Source organism: Dipodomys merriami, unplaced genomic scaffold, assembly GCF_024711535.1.
Source record: "Dipodomys merriami isolate MVZ:Mamm:240054 unplaced genomic scaffold, mDipMer1.0.p SCAF_48, whole genome shotgun sequence".
Taxonomy (NCBI): domain Eukaryota; kingdom Metazoa; phylum Chordata; class Mammalia; order Rodentia; family Heteromyidae; genus Dipodomys; species Dipodomys merriami.
The window spans coordinates 2068155-2090613 of record NW_027206046.1 but is presented as its reverse complement, the minus strand read 5'-3'; the positions used below and the strand labels follow the sequence as shown (position 1 = coordinate 2090613).

At 44.3% G+C, this 22459-nt stretch overlaps 3 protein-coding genes across 6 annotated transcripts; all 3 read right to left on the bottom strand.

Annotated features, from left to right (window-relative positions):
• Positions 1-235: 235 nt before the first annotated feature.
• LOC138808877 (ral guanine nucleotide dissociation stimulator-like) lies at positions 236-3957 on the bottom strand. Its single transcript, XM_069995116.1, has 3 exons — positions 3772-3957; positions 2864-2910; positions 236-2443 (listed from the first exon to the last, which is right to left on the bottom strand). Exons 1-3 carry the CDS (start codon positions 3891-3893, stop codon positions 2364-2366), a joined length of 249 nt encoding a protein of 82 aa, XP_069851217.1. The 5' UTR covers positions 3894-3957; the 3' UTR covers positions 236-2363.
• On the bottom strand, positions 3836-13547 carry LOC138808875 (integrator complex subunit 14-like). Of its 4 annotated transcripts, none has more exons than XM_069995114.1 (7): positions 13498-13547; positions 12044-12327; positions 9340-9447; positions 6857-7012; positions 5020-5138; positions 4411-4553; positions 3838-3965 (listed from the first exon to the last, which is right to left on the bottom strand). In XM_069995114.1, exons 2-7 carry the CDS (start codon positions 12263-12265, stop codon positions 3955-3957), a joined length of 759 nt encoding a protein of 252 aa, XP_069851215.1. In that variant the 5' UTR covers positions 12266-12327; positions 13498-13547; the 3' UTR covers positions 3838-3954. The 4 variants fall into 4 exon arrangements, with proteins under 4 accessions (XP_069851216.1, XP_069851215.1, XP_069851213.1 ...); XM_069995112.1 differs by having other exon boundaries at positions 13430-13498; XM_069995113.1 differs by lacking the exon at positions 13498-13547 and adding an exon at positions 12979-13010.
• A 5737-nt stretch (positions 13548-19284) lies between these two features.
• On the bottom strand, positions 19285-22232 carry LOC138808874 (ral guanine nucleotide dissociation stimulator-like). The gene is made up of 3 exons (XM_069995111.1): positions 22182-22232; positions 21268-21315; positions 19285-20844 (listed from the first exon to the last, which is right to left on the bottom strand). The coding sequence occupies exons 1-3, from the start codon at positions 22211-22213 to the stop codon at positions 20610-20612; spliced, it is 315 nt and encodes a 104-aa protein (XP_069851212.1). The 5' UTR covers positions 22214-22232; the 3' UTR covers positions 19285-20609.
• Positions 22233-22459: the final 227 nt, after the last annotated feature.

The window sequence follows — 22459 nt, the reverse complement described above, 5'->3', positions numbered from 1 at the left end:
TGTCCTCCCAATGCGCATGTCCATGTGCTGCTCCAGAGGGGCTCAGGTCTTGTCTCAAAATCTAAGGCCCTGGGGTTAAGAGTCCCTGAAACTCAGAACCCAGATTCCTAAATCACAAAGATCACAGGCCTGTGCCTCAGGTGGCCAGCTCACAGCGCCTTTTTCATACACAGTTTGCTGAATTTCCTTATGTTCACTTTATAGATACACACACACACTCACACACACTCAAATATATTAATCAATTTTTAATGTATATGTACACACAACTATATATTTATATATTGATAATCAATGTTCTATAAGCATTTTGCCCAAAAATGTTTTAGTAAGCAATGTATTCTGGGACTTGGGCCTTGCCCTGGGTTCTTTGTTTACAATTATTTTTCAGACCAACTGTTGAGTTTTGGCCTCCGGCTGGCATTCAATTTCAAGTTCCTCATGTCTGTCTTCCCAGTAGCTCTGATTGATTAGAAGTGTGCAGCTCTACCACCAGATTTACAAAACAACAATTATATAAATAGTTCTTGAAACACCAGTAGAAATGCAGAAGTCATGTACCATATCTCAGAGGTATGCATGATGGAGAGCTCACATTTTATATAAACTTGAATCCCTAGACTCAGATTGTAAAGCTAATTGTGTAGTACTTCAGTAGCTTGTATATGTCTGGGTTCTAGACTCAAACAACAACAAACAATACTCCAGGATCTTCAATTGTCTCAGGCTGACAAAATTCTTTTCTTGTCACATTGAAGGCAGGCTTCAAACCTTTGCTATGAAACATTTATGTGATTTCTTAGAAAATCAGGTTTCAAAAAGATTCCTGACTGGATGCTGTGGATCTCGCCTGTACTGCTAGCTAGTCAGGAGTCTAAATCCGAGGATCATGGTTCAAAGCCAGATCAAGCGGGAAAGTCCATGAGACTCTTCTCTCCAATTAAGCACCAAAAAATGGAAGGGGAGCCGTGACTGTAAGTGGAAGCGCATTAGCCTTGTGCAGAAAAGAGCTCAGAGACAGTGCCCACAGCATGAGTTCAAACTCCACAACCAAACGGAGAGAGGAAAAGGGAGAGACAGAGACAGAGACAGACAGAAAAAAAAACCAGAGAGACAGAGAGAGAGACAGAAACAGACAGAGACAGACAGAAATAGAGACAGAGACAGACAAACACAGAAAGAAAGACAGGAAGACTGAGAAATCCCTGACAACTCCATTTAGAAAAATGTATATGGATATCTTAGATGTATATCCTATTCTTCCATGATTCCCTACATAGTACCACCTCATCCTGATCCACATTTGGCTACCTGGAATCTATTGGGTGTTTCATAAATTATTCCACATGCTCCCATAGAACATAAACAGGCCCATACCTACTCACCAATTGTTTAAAAGTCTGGCCTTATTGCTTATATATGTAATATTCCCATTTGTATGTTTTTGTTTCCATGGTTTAAAGCTACCATTGCCCACATTTCATGTCTACATGTTTCATCTTTTGTGCCAGTAGTGGAATTTGAACTCACGGCCTTGAGCTCTTGCTTATTTTTTGTTCAATGCTTAAACATGTAACTTGAGCCATGCTATGAGTTCCTGACTTTTGCTGGCTCATTGGATAAGTCTTTCAGAGTTGTCAACAAGGGCTGATTTGAACCTTGAGGAAGTATAGGGCATTCTTGAAGCTACAATTATTGAGATGGGCCAGGACACCTGGCATGTCTTTGTTCCTCTGGCTAAGTCTTCTGTCTTCTATTGATGATGGCTTTTACCTATTTCCTTTGTATATTGTCAAACAGTTTTCCCCCAAAGTAACGTTTTGGTGGTATTTTGAGGTGAAATGTCCTTACATATTTGCACAGAGCAAAATGGGGGTGCGTACAGACATGAATTCACTAATGGAAGAAAGTCCCACAGACAGAACATTTAGCCTGGCATTTGTCTCAATAGACAGAACAACTTTCAAGAACATCTGGTTTGCCATGTCCTAGAACTTTAGTAATGGCCTGATCACCCCATGCAGGCATGGGTTAGGCTCCTTGCCACTCACAGTGCACTAACAGTTCCCTTCATAGCCAGTAAGTGTTGTTGGACAGCTCCAGGTCACTCTTCTGCCTTTACTCAGGACTCATGTGTCTGGGACATCAGAATGTATAAGAAAACAAACCAGGCAATTAGGCTCATCCCTAGAGGCCCAGGTGCCATCCCTACTCACAAGCTCTGAGGTGACCACACAGGGACTTCTTCCTCTCTTTCTTGGTCTCTTTCTTCCCGGTCTCCTCCAGCTCATCGAGAAGAATGTGGAGGTGGAGGACCAGGTCCGAGGAGGGCATGTGGAGCATGGCATAGTGGCTAAGTTCTTTCACTGGGTGTCGGTTCTGGGGCTCTCGGAAATCTGCAGGATAGCAGTCCATCCACATGGTGAAGATGGAACAAAGGGTGCTGTGGGCAGATTGGTGACAGGAAGAGTGAGTGCCTGCCCTCTCTATCCTGGGCCTCCAATAGCCCCTTTCTGCAAGGACTGCTATATGAACACTTGCATGTTGGGAAGCAGGAGGAGATTCCTGCACGCAGAGTGATCTTTACGAGCCACGACTAGAAGCTTCTGAAAGATAATTCTCCAATATTCTCACTGGGATAGGTAACAAGAAGGAACTGATTTTGTACACAGCCCTCCCTGTCATCCCTGAGAGTCCACAACCACACCACAACTGTGTTCTCTGCCACCACTCCAATCCCAAGCCTCTGCCCCTAGTGGAAAGCACAAGTGGTGTGCAAAGGAGAAATCTTTAGTTGGATTCAGAAGCCTCAAGATACCATTTTACAAGAAGGGGCCTTTTCGATGTGCCACAGTCCACTTACTTCTTTCTTGTTCATCTTCCTCGGAGTTACGGCCCGGGAATCTGTACCTATGGGAGCACAGGAGGAAGTCACCTCTCAGCTTCTCCTTTTCTGCCCACACAGGACACATATGGGATGGGCTCATTCCCAGATGGGAATGGAATCTGACACATAAACAAGTGAGATATGTCTATACAGTTCAGTGAAAATTCTTCTATGAGAGGTATACGCATTTGGTCCAAGGAAAATGTGCCAGTGGCTAATACCTCAAATTCTAGCTCATCAGGAACATGAGATCTCAGGTGCACAGTCTGATCAGACATTAGTCAGTAAAAGTCTAAAGAAACTAATTTTTGAAGACCAGAATAGCACCTATGGTTCAAATGCTGTAGTGGTATCTCTGAGCACCAAAGAAACAGCAATCAGGCCCTGAGTTCAGGTTGCAGGACTGGCACACACACAAAATCATAAAAGCTTCAGGAGTTATAAATATGTAAAGCCAACATAATCCCTCCCTGAGGTCTCTGAGGTGATTCAGCCTCCAGTTCACCCGTCTTCCCACACCTAGCCTTTCCTGGGTCTACATTATTCACAGACATCCAATTCCCAATGAAACCTTATTTACTCATGGGAAATGTGATTTCCTAGAACCTCACCTAGGTGAGGGCAGAAGTTGGGTGCCTCTGGCACATGCCTGTAATCCTAGCCCCTCAGTAAGCAAGCTTCTGAGGTTCCAGTAGCTTTTCTGGGAAATGTACTGGGCAGACCATACTAAGAAAGTAGGCAGGGGGTGCACTTCTTTGTCTCATGCCAAGCTCCTGTGAGAAGACCCCCATGAAATCAACAGGTTCAGAGGGGTGCCAAGTATTCCACAACTCAGCAAGGAGGGGCTGAACAGACCAAGATGCGAAGGAAGGGGGAACACTCACTTTTTAAACACAATATCCAGCACTTGCTGCATTGTCCCCCACAGTCTATAATTGTGGAGGTAGTTTCCAACATAGAAGAGATTGCCTTTCTGGTAGGCAGGGACCAGGTTCATCACCAGCATGTCCAGCAGGCCTGCCTCCGGGCTCCATATATTGCGTGGCACATTCAGGGTCAGGCCTGACTCATTGGCACACTAAGGTGGGTAAAAGAATCAGAAAAAATGATGGAAATGAGAACACTTCCAAATGAGTAATTGTGATAGAGTGGATTGAAAACTATGCAGAAAACATTATCTCAGTATAGACAAATCACCTAAGAAGGTTCTCCTCTGGACTGCATGAAGCCCTGGGTTTGATTCCTCAGTATCACATAAACAGAAAAAGTCTGAAGTGGTGCTGTGGCTCAAGTGGTAGAGGGCTAGCCTTGAGCAAAAGACGCTCAGGGACAATGCCCAGGCCCTGAGTTCAAGCCCCCAGGACCAGCAAAAAAGAAAAAAAAATCAAGGGCTGATGACACTAGCACCTCCCTGTGAGAATACAAGATTCTTTCCAACCCTCCTAGATGGGGAGAAAGTAAGTCACAAGTGAAAAGAGGGCAGAGAAAAGAGGAAGGCCAGGAGGGAATTTTTCATGCATTACCTGTCTTAATGACTTTTGGGATAGGATCGATTTCTTCATCTACAATGAATGGCTCTGGCCTGGGGAAGACCTGGACGTCAGCGGTCAGGTGGCCACACTTGAGCACAGCATGGAAAGGCGAATATGCCAGGTCTATCAGCTTTCTAGAAGATGATCATGACTTGTTAAGGGAGGAAGAGTTCACATGTGGTACACATAAAAGGACTGTACACATGAAAGTAACATTTCAAGATGTAAAGGTGGTTAAACCTTCGCACTGATTCCAAAACTAAATCTACTTGTGAAACGGAAAACATTTTGATGTTTTTACAGAGGAAATTTCAATTGAGAGAGAAACCCCAGAGCAAGTTAAACTTGGGAACAGCTGAGTCTTTTTAAAGCATGACCACCTTATTTTACCTGAGAAACGGGCAACTGTGGGAAAATGGACTCACACTGTTAGAAATAATACAGTAACTGAGAGGTCGCCGAAATAGCTCAGTTGGGAGAACGTTAGACTGAAGAAATAATACAGTAACTGTTCTTCTTGGTTGTCAAATGATAATATCAGATTGTAAAGAAGCCCCCACCCCCGACCCCTCAAAAAACAACTTTAAGGCATATACTCACCCAAACATAGACTGCACGTTTTTCAAGCACAGGGGGCCATCAATAGTAAAAATTTGCCCTTCACCATTGTTGAGGTCTATGAGACGTTCAAGGCATTCCAGGAAATCGGTGCTCTGAAGCTACAAAGCAAGAGAGGACACCTTTAAAGTAGAACAAATCACCACATCACTACCAGCACACCAAGGCCACAGCCACTGTAACAAAATGGGCAATAAACGGTTTGTTTGTTTGTTCTTTTGGTTCTGGTACTGGGGCTTAAACTCAAGGCCTTATACTTTTTTTTTTGTCAGTTGCAGGGCTTTAACTCAGGGCTTGAATGCTGTCCCTGAGCCTCTATGTATTCAAAGCTAGTGCTCTACCACTTCAGCCTAGAGCTACTTGCAGTTTTTTTGAGTCGTTAATTGGAGATAAGAGTCTCAAGTCTCAAGTGGAGCCACAGCTCCACTTGCAGCTTTTTTGGGAGTTTTGGTAGATAAGAGTCTCATGGACTTTCCTGCCCAGGCTGGCTTTGAACCATGATCTTCAGATCTCAGCCTCCTGAGTAGCTAGGATTACGGGTGTTGAGTCCGTGAGATGATTTTCTTAACAGTCAATATCAGAAGGAAGTAACTACAGGGGCTGGGAAGGTGGCTCAGTGGTAGAGCGATTGCCTTGCATGCATGAGGCCCTGGGTTCGATTCCTCAGCACCACATAAGCAAAAAGAAAAAAGCCGGAAGTGGTGCTGTGGCTCAAGTGGTAGAGTGCTAGCCTTGAGCTGAAGAGCTGAGGGACAGCGCCCAGACCCAGAGTTTAGGCCCCACGACCGCACCCCCACCCCCCCAAAAAAAATACAAATAAAGAAGGAAGGAACACAACAATTGTTCTGTGTGTGTGCCAGTTCCTGGGCTCAATTCCAGAGCCTAGGTGTTGTCCTTGAGCTTTTTGCTCAAGGCTAGCACTCTACCACTTGAGCCACAACTCCACTTCCAGATTTTTTTGTAGTTTAGTGGAGATACTGAGTCTCATGGACCTTCTTACCTCAACTACTGCAATCTGCCTCAAGGTTACAAGAGGTACTTTATTCATACGTAGTTCTGCAGATTCTCAGGAGACCACAGTTAGCAGCCATACAGCATCTTCCCTACAACCTGTTCCTGACATGGTTTGGCAAGAGCCATCAATTATCAGCATTTTATAGAGAGAAAAACTGAGGTAAAGTGAAATAATTCCTGACTCAATGGAAAAGCAGGAAGTATTTAATAAAACACATCAGAAGCCAGGTGCTGGTGGCTCATGCCTGTAATCCTAGCGACTCAGGAGGTTGAGAGCTGAGGATGGCAGTTTGAGCTGAGGATGGCAGTTTGAAGCCAAGCCTGAGTAGTAAAATCTGTGAGATCTTCAGCTCCACTAAACTACCAAAAAAGCTAGAAGTGGAGCTGTGGCTCAAAATGGTAGAGTGCTAGTCTTGAGCAAAAAGCTCAGGGACAGCATTCAGGCTTTGATTTTAAGCCCCAATACCAGCACCTCAACAAACAAACAAAAAGACCTATGTTCCCCCGTTCCAAACCCTCCTCCCCAAAACAGAAAAAACCTAAAGTATACCTCTGTCAACATTTCTGGAGGAATGGACAGAAAAAAAAGACCATCTCAACCCTTCATGGTCATCAGCAGAATGGGCATCTCCAGCTATACTCTCGGAGAGGTGAGTGTTGTTATGTCAAAGAGCATGTGAAATCAAGTCTTTTCAAAGCTAAATGTTATACCGTACGCAAGAGTGTTCATTGAATATACTGAAAAATAAACCGAGCCCTGGGATTTACCTAACCCATCTACAAAGCAGTTAGCAGAAGGCATTACCTCTTCCAGGTTTGCCATGCACATGATGTATATCTTAGACGGGAAAGGGAAAGGCAGCGGGAACCTGTTGCTGTCGCTCCTTTGATTGTGTGTCGCTAGGGAATGTCTCAGGGACCCTCTACCAATGCCGAGACAGCCGTCCGTCACCAGAACGACCTGTGTGCAGAGGACAAGTATCCATTAAGCCACATGCCCAACAGCTCCACCCAGGTTTGCTTTCACTGCCACAGGAATGTGCAGGGAGCTTTGTGGGGTGATGGGTATGGTCTAGGTCTTACTTGTAGTAAGGATATATATACATACATGCTTCCATTTGTGAAAATCTAGCAAACTGTGTGATTTATTTGTTTGTTTATGTGCCGGTCTTGAGGCTTGAACTCAGGGCCTGGGCTCTATTTGTGAACTATTTTGCTCAAGACTGGTGTTCTTCCACTAGAGCCACACCTCTACTTTTGCCTTTTTACTGGTTAGATGGAGATAAAAGTCTCACAGACTTTCCTGCCCAGGCTAGCATCAAACCATGAGCTTCAGATCTCTGCCTCTTGAGTAGGTAGGATTAAAAGCATGAGCCCCTGATGCCTGGCTTATTTTTTTTAATTGTCTTTATTTTCTCTTGTCAGTCATGGTACTTGAACTCAGGGCCTGGGTGCTATCCCTGAGCTCTTTTTGCTCAAGGCTAGCACTCTACCACTTTGAGTCACAATTGCACTTCTGGTTTTCTGATGGTTAATTAGAGATAAGAGCCTCATAGACTTTCTTGCTGGGCTGACTTTGAACCTGGATCCTCAGATCTCAGCCTTTTAAGTAACTTGGATTATACATGTGAGCCACTGGCCCACAGCTAAAATCATCTTTAACTGGTTATACCACAGAGTTTTAATTCAACGTCAACTGATATGTAGAATACACTTTGATCAGTGTCAACCTTTCTATCATTTTTCTATGTACTCCAAACTTATCCATCTGAAGTTTTCTAGTCCCAGTTTCAATATGTACATTGAATATTATGACTGTTTGTGTCCACCATTCTTTCTCTCTCTCTCTGCTCTCCTTAACATCCATCCTCATAGACAAGACCAAATCATGTATTTTGAATTTATGCATTTAAGACAAAAATGCAGGTACTAGAGCTTGAACACAGGGCCTGGGTACTGTCCCTTAGCTTTTTCTGCTCAAGGCTAGCACTCTCCCATTTGGCCCACAATTCTACTACCAACTTTTTAGTGTTTAACTGGAGATGAGAGTTTCATCTTTCCTGCCTGGGTTGGCTTTCAATGGAGATCCGCAAATCCAGTCTTCTGAGTAGCTAGGATTACAGGCGTGAGCCACTGGTGTCCCACAAGAGCAAGTCTTTATGATACTCTTCACTTTTTAGACAACTCAGTTGAGATGGTTAGAAATTTGCTGAATAACTGCTACACTGAGATAATGAAGAATAGACACTATTGTTCCGTGTTTACAATTCTACCACACAAAATTATAATCCGTCCTTCAGTGAATAGTTATAAATTCTACTGTGAGCCTTTTGTCTTTCTATAAACAATATAAATTTTCAGTACATCAATTTACCAGGAAAATACTTTCCTCGACGCATAGGTCTGCTTTCTGAACACATTAGTATGACTTAAATTCGTGTGATACGATTACAGTGATTTAATGCCTTCTTTAAAAACTGTACAAATAGTGTAAAATGTAGTTTGTGGAGTTATAACGTAGGCGGTTAGAGCCTGAGGAAAATCAACACTACAGTGGTTAATGATTTGTATGTTTTGCACATGTGCTCATGCATGTGTACATGCACTCCTAGTAGCTTAACCTCAGGGTCTGGGTGTTGTCCCTGAGTCTCTCTGTGCTCAAGGCTAGCACTCTACCACTTGAGCTACAGCACCACTTCTGGCTTTTTCTGTTGATGTGGTATTGAGGAATCGTCCCCAGGGCTTCATGCAGCCTAGGCAAACACTCTTCCACTAAACCACATTCCCTAGCCCGTTTTTAGCTTTTTCATTCAAGGCTAGTGCTCCATCACTTGAGCCACAGCTCCACATCTGGCTTTTTGCTACTTAACTGGAGACAAGTGTCTCACGGACTTTCTAGCCTCAGCTAGCTTCAAACTGAGATCCTCAGATCTCAGCCTCTTGAATACCTAAGATTTACAGGCCAGTTTGGGGGGTCTATATTTTCTCTTCCTTTTTTCTTTCTTGCTGGTGCCAGTCCTGGAGCTTGAACTCAGACCCTGTGCATTGTCCCTGAGCTTTTTTGGCTCAAGGCTAGCACTCTACCACTTGAGTCATAACTCTACTTTTTTTTTTTCTTTTTGGGTTAATTGGAGATAAGAGGCTCATATACTTTCCTGCCTGGGCTGGCTTTGACCAGCAATCCTTGGATTTCAGCCTCCTTAGTAGCTAGGGTTACAGGTGTGAGCCACTAGTGCCTGGCTCGTTAATGATATTAACTAAGGACATTGAAAAAAAACTAAGCATTACCTGGCAAGGGATCGCACCGCCCCATTCTTGCTGAACAATGTTACAGACACCAACCAGTGCGGACTCTAGGCATGTCTTGTCGTAATCGTCCATGTTACTCAGTGCTTCCTTATTGGGCGAGAAAAAAATTGCTCATTATTCTCTGCTGTTTTGTTATTAGAAACAATATAAACTGTACGAAGTCTGAGTATCATACAGCGAACACTGAGTTTCTGTAAGCCCCAAAGCATAGGTTCCAGAAAACACACACACACACACACACACACACACACACACACACACACACACACACACACACACACACACACACACACACACACACACACACACACACACACACACACACACACACACACACACACACACACACACACACACACACACACAGCAAAACAGACTTCCTCAACTGTAATGGACAATGAAATAAGCTTTAAGTAATGACCAAAATGTATGGACCATTAACCATAATCTGCTAAACACATTCTCTGCACTTTACATGGATTTAATCATCCTACCATTGTTCACCCTACTTTTAAATGAGGAATTTTTTTGGAGGGGGGCCCGATCATAGGGCCTGAACTCTGGGCCTGGGCGCTGTCCCTCAGCTCTTCAGCTCAAGGCTAACGCTCTACCACTTGAGCCACAGTGCCACTTTCAGCTTTTTTTTCTTTTGCTTATGTGGTGCTGAGGAAGCGAACCCAGGGCCTCTGGCATGCAAGGCATGCGCTCTACCACTGAGACACCTTCCCAGCCCTAAATGAGGAAATTTTTAAGAAGTGGCCTGACTCCAGAGCTTCTGCTTTTACCTCTTACACCTCATTCATTACATTGCAATTCTCTAAATTTTAGAACTGCTAAACACCAAAAAAATCTTTAGCTAAATAACTTATAAGAAAACCAGTACAAGCAGAGTGGGGTGGCTTACGCCCGTAATCCTAACTTTTTGAGAGGCAGAGATTGGGAAATTGCTGTTAAGAGGCTGGCCCGGGGAGAAAATTCACAAGACTCTACTTCAACCAAAGACTACGTGTGGTAGCACACACCTGTTATCCCCACTGACATGGGGAAGCACAAGTGGAAGGATCAAAGCCCAAACCATCCAGGGCATAAACTGAGACTATAATCTGAAAATACCCAGTACAAAAAAGGGTTGGAAGTATGACTCATGTGGTAGAGCATCTACCTTCCAAGCATGAGGTCCTGAATTCAAGACTCAGTAACACCAAAAGAGTCCACCAGTATAGTACGATTAAAAAAATTTTTAAGTCTCATAAAGATGCAAGATAATAAAAGGAAAGCTTTAATAAAAATTAGTAAGAATTCAGCCAGGCGCCATTGGCTCATGCCTGCAATCCTAGCTACTCAGGAGGCTGAGATCTGAGGATTGCGGTTCAAAGCCAGCAGGGGCAGGAAAGTCCATGAAACTCTTATCTCCAATAAACCACCAGAAAACCAGAAGTGGCGCTGTAGCTCAAGTGGTAGAGCACTAGCCTTGAGCTGAAGAACTGAGGAACAGTGCTCAGGCCCAGAGTTCAAGGCCCACGACAGACAACAACAAAAAAATTACTAAGAATTCAAACTGCATTAATCCTGCATTTCCAAATTGCCCAACAATTATTTAATTGCTCAGTTTAATTTCAGAAACACTTATTGTCTACTCACTGGCCAAGACACTGTGCTAAGAACTATAGGAGATATTAATGGTTTAAAGACATCTGGCTAGCTCATAGAACTCATAAATATTATAGATCACGACAGACAACTTGCCCCATGAAATTAGAATGTGTTTGTGATTTTAACTAAGCATCACTATCTCGAAATACAGTGAAATTTGGAAAATTATGTAATCACTTAATCACAATAAAGAATTTGAAAAAAAAAAAAGACATCTGGCTTATCTCAGAAAAATATCTTTGAAAGACAATACCTATTAAGATTTTAAAATGACAACATTGAGCTGGGTACTAGTAGCTCATTCCTGTAATCCTAGCTACTCAGGAGGCTGAGATCTAACGACATTTGACACCACCTTGGGCAGGAAAGTCCATGAGACTCTTATCTCAATCAACCAGCAAAAAAGTTGGAAGTGGAGCTATGGCTCAAGTGGTAGAGTGCCAACCTTGAGCAAAAATTTCAAGGATAACGCCCAGGTCCTGAATTCAAGCCCCAGGATGGAAAAAAGGAAGAAAAAGATAAAAAATAATATCTTGGCATCAATAATATCTAAGCATCATTCTGAACTTTCTAGAAGAAATTGTGTGTGTGTGTGTGTCTTTTAATAAGGGCTATTTTTCATTACCTTAAAATTGTAGGAGAAAGTAGAAAACAGCAGAATGGCAAAAAATGTTGAATTTAGGGACTGAAGCATGGTATGCTGAAATCTTCACCTTTCCTAAGAATTCCAGAAAATGGACCATGACCTTTCTCTGCTTATGTGGTGCTGAGGAATCGAACCCAGGGCCTCATGAATGCGAGGCAAGCACTTTACCAGTGAGCCACCTTCGCAGCCCCCATGACCTCTTTCTCTACCTCATAGCTTTACAAAAGAAAGGCCTAGGACCTATTGGTTATGCATTATGCTTTATAGCTGTGCATGTTAAGTGCCTGTATATTTAGTATTAAATAATTCTAAGGTCTAAAATCAGTACACTATTATCATACTGCTTTCTTTCCAATCAACTTGGGTCTTTATTCCTTTTTGTACCTGCAGGGTGTTATAATCTCTTGTGAAGGGGACCATCAGCTCCCAAAGCGATGAGAAAACCACTAATGCTGTGAATTCAAGCTTGTAGTTTGTGGCCATGTGCTCAAACAGCATTGTCAACCCATGGGCTGCAAGGTGCTTCCGCTGGTATTCCTCAGACCCCTCGATTGACACAGGCCGAGTCATGGAGAGGGACACGTCCATCACCACCACTGTTGGCATGGTGAACAGAATCCAAGCGAGCCCAGTCAGAATGCAGACAACAAGCTACAAATAGTGAAATGCTGTGGGGAAAAAAAAAGAAGTGTCACAGAAGGAAAGCAGTATCTTTTCACCATAACTGTAACCAATTTTCCAGAAATAAGGCAAGGTGACCCCTATATAGGTCAATCTGCAGAGAATTCTGGGAGAAAGAAGACAGAAGACAGCAGCCTAATTCACTGGGAAGACCACTCCCAGACACACTCAAAACACACTATCTACACCTGTGAATCAAGGGCTACCTTATTACCAGTGGGAAAAAGCATTAAAGGTAGGCCTTACTTCCAACTTTCAATTTTTATATAAAATATGTATTTATTTATATAAATATACATATATACTTACATATATACATTTATGTATATATACATATATAGAGGGGGGGAAGAGAGAGAGATACACACACACACACACACACACACACACACACACACACACACACACACACACACACACACTATAGCTTAATGCTGGTGGCCTGTAATACTAGATACTCAGGAAGCTAAGGTCAGAGGCTTTCATTTTGGAGCCAGTCTGCTCATCAGTCATGAACCAGCAAGTTGAGGGAAAGCATGAAGCCCTGAATACAAGCCCCAATAGCAGCCTCAAAGTAAAATTAAATAAATATATAAATAAAATGTAATTTATTTATATAAATATACATATATACTTACATATATTGAAGCGTCTCAGCAGCTCTACAGAACACCGTCCAGCTAAGGCCTGCGCTAGAACAAAACCAAACCCCTCAGGGGGCGAGCCTCAAAGCGTGGGCCTCGTCTGAGTGTCGCAGCCGCCGCGGAGGCCGCAGCTACCTGTCAGCCTTCTCCCGGGCAGACGTCTGGCTGCAAATGTGCTTCCATACGGACGGCGACGGGAGGTGCCCTCCCCCCCCCCCAAACAACCGACCACCAAGCTCTAAAATCAGCGAAAAGAATCCGAGACCGGGAAGTCCCTCCTGAGGAAAGCGGGCAGAGAGGGGCCTAAAACGGGGCGAAATGGGGTTGTTCACACAGCGCTCGGCAGTCCCGGGTCGCGGAGCGCAGGGACCCCGGGAATGGCGCCCCAGAGCCGGCGCGCGGAGGCCGCGATGGCCGGGCGCTGGGCCTGCGCGGCTCTTCTCACCTCAGCCTTCGCCTGTATCCCTGCTACCGATTAAACGCGACCCTCAGGCCGCCGCCGCCTCCACTCACCCCAATCCGTCCGCTTCAACTTTCCGCCCGGGCGCCACAACCGGAACTATAAGGGCCGCGGGACCACAAGGAGCCCAGCACCGTCGGTGTCGGGAGAGGAGCAGACCCGGCTTCCGGGGCGGGAGGGGCGGGACTTCAGGCTGGGCGGGGAGGGGCGGGGCTGTGGCTCGGCTGGGCCACTAGGGAAGGCGTCCTCCCCAGCTCCTCTCCGCGGGGCGGGTAGGGGCGGGGTTAGGGGCGGGGTGGAGAGGCCCCACCCTCTTCCTCCCACAGCCCTGGGAACACAAAGCCCTCTGGAAGGCCTTAGACACTACTTTATCTAGTGACACAAGACCCAGGGCACTAGAAAATTGGAAGGGAAGCTGTGACTCAAAGTAGGAGGGTATTAGCCTTGGGAAAAAAGAGCTCAGAGACAGTGCCCACATGAGTTAAAGCTCCTCGACCAAACAGACAGACAGACAGACAGACAGACAGAGAAATCCCTCATAACTCCATTCAGAAAATGTATCTGGATATCGAAGATGTTTTTCCTATTCTTTCACAATTCACTACAGAGTACCACATCATCCTGATCCGCATTTGGCTAGCTGGAATCTATTTGGTGTTTTATAAATCATTCCACATGCTCCCATAGAACATGAACAGCCACACCCCCACTCACCAATGGGTTATTCTACAGTTAAGCCAATCATATCTCCATACCATCTCCATGGTCAGCTGCATCATCTTTTCAAATATAGCTGTATATGGTTTCAATAATGCACACATGGACCACCCACATAAAATGCTTTGATTCATGAAGAAAAAAATCTGCTTTGCTTTAACACATATTTTAGAAATGGTCCTTATCTCCAGAGCATTTTTGAAGAAAAAAAAGGCAGAATGGAACCATGAAACTTGGAATATATGACTAGGAATTATCTCATTTAACTAAAAAGAAATAAACCCTACCCTTAAACATATGGAAAACTCATTAAGCCATTGAGAAATGTGTGTAATGCATAGGTTCTTTGGCATGTCGGCACTGGGTCTTTAATGCAGTGCCTTAGCATTATTGCTGAGCTTTTCTGCTCAAGGCTAGCATCTACCCATTGAGCCAAACATCACTGGTCCTTGAGATACATGGGATTAACATTATAGGGTATTTCACAAAAGAGAGTTACACACAGTCTCAAAAGAGGCTCATTTTAGTGACTCATTTTAGTGTTCAGGTTGAAGTAGGTGGAGATAGAAAAATAATACTACATGTCCTGATCCCCAGAGAGACAAGACTCAGCCTTAGCATAGCAGCTGTTGTCTGCAGGCTTCTTTGCTGTTTTCTTATGCAGGTCGTGGGTCATGAATTTCCTGCTCTCACTTCAGTTGTTTCTGCTCTTGGCTGGTGCTCTGCCACTTGATCAGTTCTTTCTTTTTGAGGGTTAATTAGAGATATTTTGAGTTCCTAGTATTAAGAGCAATTAATCATTCAAACCCAGCATTGTGCCTATTTGATGAAATTGATGGCCAGGAGTTGATGTGTGCGGGGAAACTACATTTCTTTTTTCTATTTCATATTTGGACCTAATGTGTAAGTCTGGCCTTTTTGCTTAAACTAATATGTAATTTTCCCATTTCTATACATCTCTTTTCCCTTGGATTAAAGCTACCATTGCATACATTTCAGGTTTAGATGTCTTTATCTTTTGTGCCAGTAGTGGAGTTTGAACTCAGGGCCTTGAGCTCTTGCTTATTTCTTGTTCAGTGCTTAAACATACAACTTGAACAATGCTACAAGTTCCTGACTTTTGCTGGCTCAGTGAATAAGTCTTTCACATTTGTCTATGGGGGCTGATTTGAACCTCCTTCCTGAGGAAGGACAGGGCAGTCTGGAAGATAGAATCATTGCGATGAGCCAGGACACCTGCCATGTCCTCTGAGTAAGTCCCTCTGAGTAAGTGTTCTTTCTTCCACTGATGATGGCTTTTACTTTTCAGTATACCTAATGCCGATGTATTTTGTCAACTACTTTTCCCCCAATATAGCTTTTCATGTCATTTTGCGGTGAAATTTTCTTACATATTTGCACAGAGTAAAATGGGTGTGCAAACAGACTTGAATTCACTAATGGAAGAAGGTCATCCATTCAGTACATTTAGCCTGGTATTTGTCTCAATAGACATAACAACTTGCAAGGACATCTGGTTTGCTATGTCCTAGAATTTTAGTAGTGGCCCCATCACCCCATGCAGACATGGACTGGGTTCCTTGCCATCCACAGTGTTTTGAGTAGTTCCCTGGATAGCCAGAAAGGGCTCTTGGACAGCTCCAGGTCACTGTGTTTTGCCCCCACTTAGGACCCAGGTGTCTGGGACATCAGATTGTACATTTATTTTATTTTATTTTATTTTTGTTTTTTTGTGGGTCGTGGGGCTTGAACTCTGGGCCTGGGCGCTGTCCCTCAGCTCTTCAGCTCAAGGCGAGCGCTCTACCACTTGAGCTACAGCGCCACTTCTGGTTTTCTGGTGGTTTACTGGAGATAGGAGTCTCACCGTCTCTCCTGCCTGGGCTGGCTGTGAACCGCGATCCTCAGATCTCAGCCTCCTGTATAGCAAGGATTACAGGCGAGAGCCACCAGCGCCTGGCCAGATTGTACATTTAAAAACCCACAATATTGGGACTGGGAAGGTAGCTCAGTGGTAGAGCACTTGCCTTGCATGCATGAGGCCCTGGGTTCTATTCCTCAGCACCACATAAGCAAAAAAGAAAAAAGCCAGAAGTGGTACTGTGTGGCTCAAGTGGTAGAGCGCTAGCCTTGAGCTGAAGAGCTGAGGGACAGTGCCCAGGCCCAGAGTTCAGGCCCACGACTTGATCAAAAAAAAAAAAAAAAACCCACAGTATTTAGGATCCATAAATTGTACAACATACACAAACATATTTTAATAAATTTAGAAGAATAAAAAGAATGAACATTTTACAACAATCAGGACAAAAAGAAAAAGAGAGATATCCCCAGGGAGAGGGGAGGGAAGCTCTAAGTCTAGGTCGGCTTCTAAGTTGCCTTCAAACATAAATTCTGCCTCAGAATCCTCCAAGGGATCTGCCTCCTCATGAATGATTGGAGTTGCTCCTTCAATTGCCGGAGAGGCAGATTCTAACTTCTCTGTTGGAGATTGGCTATGCTGCAGCAGGACAGATTTGTCCAGATGTTCAGTGAGGACAGATTCACTTTCCTGAGCTGCATCTAAGGTTTGGACCTCAGTTATTGGTTCACCTGAGCACAGACTGGGGACATTTTCCATCAGCCCCACTTGTGCTACTCCCTCCAGAACACCAGGGGGAGTGCTGATTTGACCCTTTTTGAGCTGATCTGGGCTGCCTGTGAAAGTCAGAAGAAGACAATCACTATTACCTTCTTCTTTCTTTGGGGTCCCTACAGGGTCAGCTCTGTCACATGTGGGGTTCACAACCAATGTCTTATCCACAGGACTCACAACCCGTTGGGGCCTCACTGCAAATGCATGCAACCCCTCTACATGCACATGCTTTGTGGAGTCCAGTGATGGCTCCAGATCTCCATCCATCACCATCCCTGACATCACCGACGGCTTCTTTCTTAGGAGGTCAGGAGAAGCTGCTCTATGGCGGCCAAAGCCTGAGAAAGAGAAATAGGTAAAGGAGTTTGACAGTGGATTCAGGATGTGCACGTGGAGTTCAATTTCCATGAGGCTCTAATGGAGGAAGCTGTACAAGTTTACTTTGGACTGAACACTGATGAGAAGGTAAGGTCTTTCCCAACAGTGGATAAGCCCAAGTGCTTTCACCAATAGAACAAACACTGCCTGGCAGAGAATATGATACAAAGGCATTCTTACAACCTGGGGTTAATAAGGGTTCTCGGGCAATTAGGACCATCCCTAGAAGCCCAGGAGCCATCCCTACTCACAAGCTCTGAGGTGACCACACAGGGACTTCTTCCTCTGTTTCTTGGTCTCATTCTTCCCGGTCATTCTTCCACGTGCTGCTTCAGAGGAGATGAGGCCTTGTCTCAAAATCTAAGGCCTTGGGGTTGAGAGTTCCTGAAACTCAGAACCCAGATTCGTAAGTCACAAAGATCACAGGCCTCTACCTCAGGTGGCCAGCTCACAGCGCCTTTTTCATACTGAGTTTGCTGAATTTCCTTACGTTCACTTTGTAAATACACATACACACACACTCACACACACTCAAATATATATTAATCTATTTTAATCAATGGTATATGTACACACAATATATATTTATATATTGATAATCAATGTTCTATAAGCATTTTGCCCAAAAATGTTTTAGTACACAGGTATTACTCTGTGACTTGGGTTTTGCCTGGGGTGTTTGTTTACAATTATTTTTCAGACCAATTGGTGAGTTTTGGCCTCCGGCTGGCATTCAATTTCAAGTTCCTCACTTCTGTCTTTCCAGTTGCTCTGATTGATTAGAAGTGTGCAGCTCTACCACCAGATTTACAAAACAACACTTATATAAATAGCATCGTTTTCAAAACACCAATAGAAATGCAGAAGTTATGTACCATATCTCGGAGGTATGCATGATGGAGAGCTAACATTTTATATAAACTTGAATCCCTAGACTCAGATTGTAAAGCTAATGGTGTAGTACTTCAGTCGCTTGTATATGTCTGGGTTCCAGACTCAAACAACAACAAACAATACTCCAGGATCTTCAATTGTCTCAGGCTGACAAAATTCTTTTCTTGTCACATTGAAGTCAGACTTCAAACCTTTGCTATGAAATATTTATGTGATTTCTTAGAAAATCAGGTTTAAAAAAGATTCCTGACTGGATGCTGTGGATCTCTCCTTTGCTGCTAGCTAGTCAAGAGGCTAAATCCAAGGATCATGGTTCCAAGCCAGATCAGGCAGGAAAGTCCATGAGACTCTTCTCTCCAATTAAGCACCAAAAAATGGAAGGGGAGCTGTGACTGTAAGTGGAAGAGCATTAGCCTTGTGCAAAAAAAGCTCAAAAACAGTGTCCACAACATGAGTTCCAGCTCCACAACCAAACGGAGAGAAGAAAAGCACGCGCGCACGCGCGAGAGAGAGACAGAGACAGAGACAGAGACAGAAAAAGAGACAGACACAAGAGAGAGACAGAAACAGAGATTGAGAGAAATAGAGACAGAGACAGACAAACACAGAAAGACAGACAGGAAGACTGAGAAATCCCTGACAACTCCATTTAGAAAAATGTATATGGATATCTAAGATGTATATCCTATTCTTCCACAACTCACTACATAGTACCACCTCATCCTGATCCACATTTGGCTACTTGGAATCTATTTGGTGTTTCATAAATTATTCCACATGCTCCCATAGAACATAAACAGGCCCACACCTACTCACCAATGGTTGATTATAAGTCTGGCCTTTTTGCTTAAATATGTAATATTCCCATTTGTATGTTTTTCTGTTTCCATGGTTTAAAGCTACCATTGCCCACATTTCATGTCTACATGTCTTCATCTTTTGTGCCAGTAGTGGAATTTGAACTCACGGCCTTAAGCTCCTGCTCACTTTTTGTTCCATGCTTAAACATGTAACTTCAACCATGCTATGAGTTCCTGACTTTTGCTGGCTCATTGGATAAGTCTTTCAGATTTGTCTACAGGACACCTGGCATGTCTTTGTCCCTCTGGCTAAGTCTTCTGTCTTCTACTGATGATGGCTGTTACCTATTTCCTATGTATTCTGTCAAATACTTTTCCCTCAAAGAAACTTTGGTGGTATTTTGAGGTGAAATGTCCTTACATATTTGCACAGAGTAAAATGGGTGTGCGTACAGACTTGAATTCACTAATGGAAGAAAGTCCCACATACAGAACATTTTCAAGGATATCTGGTTTGCTATGTCCTAGAACTTTAGTATTAGCCTGATCACCCCATGCAAGCATGGGTTGGGTTCCTTGCCCCTCCCCTTATAGTGCACTGAACTGTTCCCTTCATAGCCAGTAAGTGCTCTTGGACAGCTCCAGGTCACTCTTTTGCCTTTACTCAGGACTCATGTGTCTGGGACATCAGAATGTATAAGAAAACAAACCACAGCATTTAGCCTCCATAAATTGTACAACATAAACATATATATTTAATAAATTTAGAAGAATAAAAAGAATGCACATTTTACAACAATCAGGACAAAAAGAAAAAGAGAGATAACCCCAGGGAGAGGGGAAGGAAGCTCTAAGTCTAGGTCGGCTTCTAAGTTGCCTTCAAACATAAATTCTGCCTCAGAATCCTCCAAGGGATCTGCCTCCTCATGAATGATTGGAGTTGCTCCTGCAATTGCTGGAGAGGCAGATTCTAATTTCTCAGTTGGAGATTGGTTCTGCTGCATCAGGACAGATTTGTCCAGATATTTTTTGAGGACAGATTCACTTTCCTGAGCTGCATCTAACTTTGGGACCTCAGTTATTGGTTCCCCTGAGCACAGACTGGGGACATTTTCCATCAGCCCCACGTGTGCTACTCCCTCCAGCACACCAGGGGGAGTGCTGATTTGACCCTTTTTGAGCTGATCTGGACTGACTGTGAAAGTCAGAGGAAGACAATCACTATTACTTTCTTCTTGCTTTGGGGTCCCTACAGGTTCAGCTCTGTCACATGTGGGGTTCGGAACGAGTGTCTTATCCACAGGACTCACAACCCGTTGGGGCCTCACTGCAAATGCATGCAACCCCTCTACATGCACATGCTTTGTGGAGTCCAGTGATGGCTGCAGATCTCCATCCATCACCATCCCTGACATCACCGACGGCTTCTCTCTTGGGTGGTCAGCAGAAGCTGCTCTACGGCGGCCAAAGCCTGAGAAAGAGAAATAGGTAAAGGAGTTTGACAGTGGATTCAGGATGTTCACGTGGAGTTCAATTTCCATGAGGCTCTAATGGAGGAAGCTGTACAAGTTTACTTTGGACTGAACACTGATGAGAAGGTAAGGTCTTTCCCAAGAAAGAAAGTGCTTTCACCAATAGAACCAACACTGCCTGGCAGATAGTATCATAAAAAGACATTCTTACAACCTGGGGGGTAATAAGGGCTCTCAGGCAATTAGGCTCAACCCTAGAGGCCCAAGCGCCATCCCTACTCACAAGCTCTGAGGTGACCACACAGGGACTTCTTCCTCTGTTTCTTGGTCTCATTCATCCCGGTCTCCTCCAGCTCATCCAGATGAACGTGGAGATTGAGGACCAGATCTGAGGAGGGCATGTGGAGCATGGCATAGTGGGTAAGTTCTTTCACCGGGTGTCGGTTCTGGGGCTCTCGGAAATCTGCAGGGTAGCAGTCCATCCACATGGTGAAGATGCAACAAAGGGTGCTGTGGGCAGATTGGTGACAAGAAGAGTGAGTGCCTGCCCTCCCTATCCTGGGCCTCCAATAGCCCCTTTCTGCAAGGACTGCTATATGCACACTTGCAAGTTGGGAAGCAGGAGGAGACTCCTGCAGGCAGAGTGATCTTCACCAGCCATGACTACAAGCTTCTGAAAGATAATTCTCCAATATTCTCACTGGGATAGGTAACAAGAAGGAACTGATTTTGTACACACAGCCCTCCCTGTCATCCCTGAGAGTCCACAACCAAAACACAGCTGTGTCCTCTGCCACCACTCCAATCCCAACCCTCTGCCCCTAGTGGAAAGCCCAAGTGGTGTGCAAATGAGAAATCTGCACTTTGAATCAGAAGCCTCAAAGATACCATTTTGAACGAAGGGGCCTTTTCTTTGTGCCACAGTCCACTTACTTCTTTATTTGTTCATCTTCCTCGGAGTTACGGCCCGGGAACCTGTACCTATGGGAGGACAGGAGGAAGTCACCTCTCAGCTTCTCCTTTTCTGCCCACACAGGACACATATGGGATGGGCTCATGCCCAGATGGGAATGGAATCTGACACATAAACAAGTGAGATATGTCTATACAGTTCAGTAAAAAAATTTTTTTATGAGAGGTATACGCATTTGGTCCAAGGAAAATGTGCCAGTGGCTAATACCTCAAATTCTAGCTAATCAGGAACATGATATCTCACGTGCACAGTCTGAATAGAGATTAGTCAGTAAAAGTCTAAGGACACTAATTTTTAAAAGGCCAGAATTGCACCTATGGTTCAAATGCTATAGTGGTAGCTCTGAGCACCAAAGAAACAGCACTCAGGCCCTGAGTTCAGTTGTAGGACTGGCACAAACTGAAAAACATAAAAGCTTCAGGGGTTATAAATATATAAAGCTAACATAATCCCTCCCTGAGGTCTCTGAAGTGATTCAGCCTCCAGTTCACCCGCCTTCCCCACACCCCAGCCTTTCCTGGGTCTACATTATTCACAGACATCCAATTGCTAATGAAACCTTATTTACTCATGGGAAATGTGATTTCCTAGAACCTCACCTAGGTGAGGGCAGAAGTTGGGTGCCACTGGCACATGCCTGTAATCCTAGCCCCTCAGTAAGCCAGCTTCTGAGGTTCCAGTAGCTTTTCTAGGAAATGTCCTGGGCAGACCACTACTAAGAAAGTAGGCAGGGGGTGCACTTCTTTGTCTCATGCCAAGCTCCTGTGAGAAGACCCCCATGAAATCAACAGGTTCAGAGGGGTGCCCAGTACTCCACAACTCAGCAAGGAGGGGCTGAAGAGACCCAGATGCAAAGCAAGGGGGAACACTCACTTTTTAAACACAATATCCAGCACTTGCTGCATTGTCCCCCACTGTCTATAATTGTGGAGGATGTTTCCAACATAGAAGAGATCGCCTTTCTGGTAGGCAGGGACCAGGTTCATCACCAGCATGTCCAGCAGGCCTGCCTCCGGGCTCCATATACTGCATGGCACATTCAGGATCAGGGCTGACTCATTGGCACACTAAGGTGGGAAAAAGAATCAGAAAAAAATCATGGAAATGAGAACACTTACAAAGGACTAATTGTGATCGAGTGGATTGAAAAC

Coding starts and splice junctions, on each gene's coding strand:
- LOC138808875 (XM_069995114.1), bottom strand. CDS start 12,265: ATGCCAACAGTGGTGGTGATGGACGTGTCCCTCTCCATGACTCGGCCT. Junction 7,013..9,339: donor GCGGTGCGATCCCTTGCCAG/GTAATGCTTAGT, acceptor CTCTGCACACAG/GTCGTTCTGGTGACGGACGG. Junction 4,554..5,019: donor AACGTGCAGTCTATGTTTGG/GTGAGTATATGC, acceptor ATCATCTTCTAG/AAAGCTGATAGACCTGGCAT.
- LOC138808874 (XM_069995111.1), bottom strand. CDS start 22,213: ATGCAGCAAGTGCTGGATATTGTGTTTAAAAA. Junction 21,316..22,181: donor CTGGATATTGTGTTTAAAAA/GTGAGTGTTCCC, acceptor GTCCTCCCATAG/GTACAGGTTCCCGGGCCGTA. Junction 20,845..21,267: donor GAAGATGAACAAATAAAGAA/GTAAGTGGACTG, acceptor ATCTGCCCACAG/CACCCTTTGTTGCATCTTCA.
- LOC138808877 (XM_069995116.1), bottom strand. CDS start 3,893: ATGCTGGTGATGAACCTGGTCCCTGCCTACCAGAAAGGCAATCTCTTC. Junction 2,911..3,771: donor CTGGATATTGTGTTTAAAAA/GTGAGTGTTCCC, acceptor GTGCTCCCATAG/GTACAGATTCCCGGGCCGTA. Junction 2,444..2,863: donor GGAAGATGAACAAGAAAGAA/GTAAGTGGACTG, acceptor ATCTGCCCACAG/CACCCTTTGTTCCATCTTCA.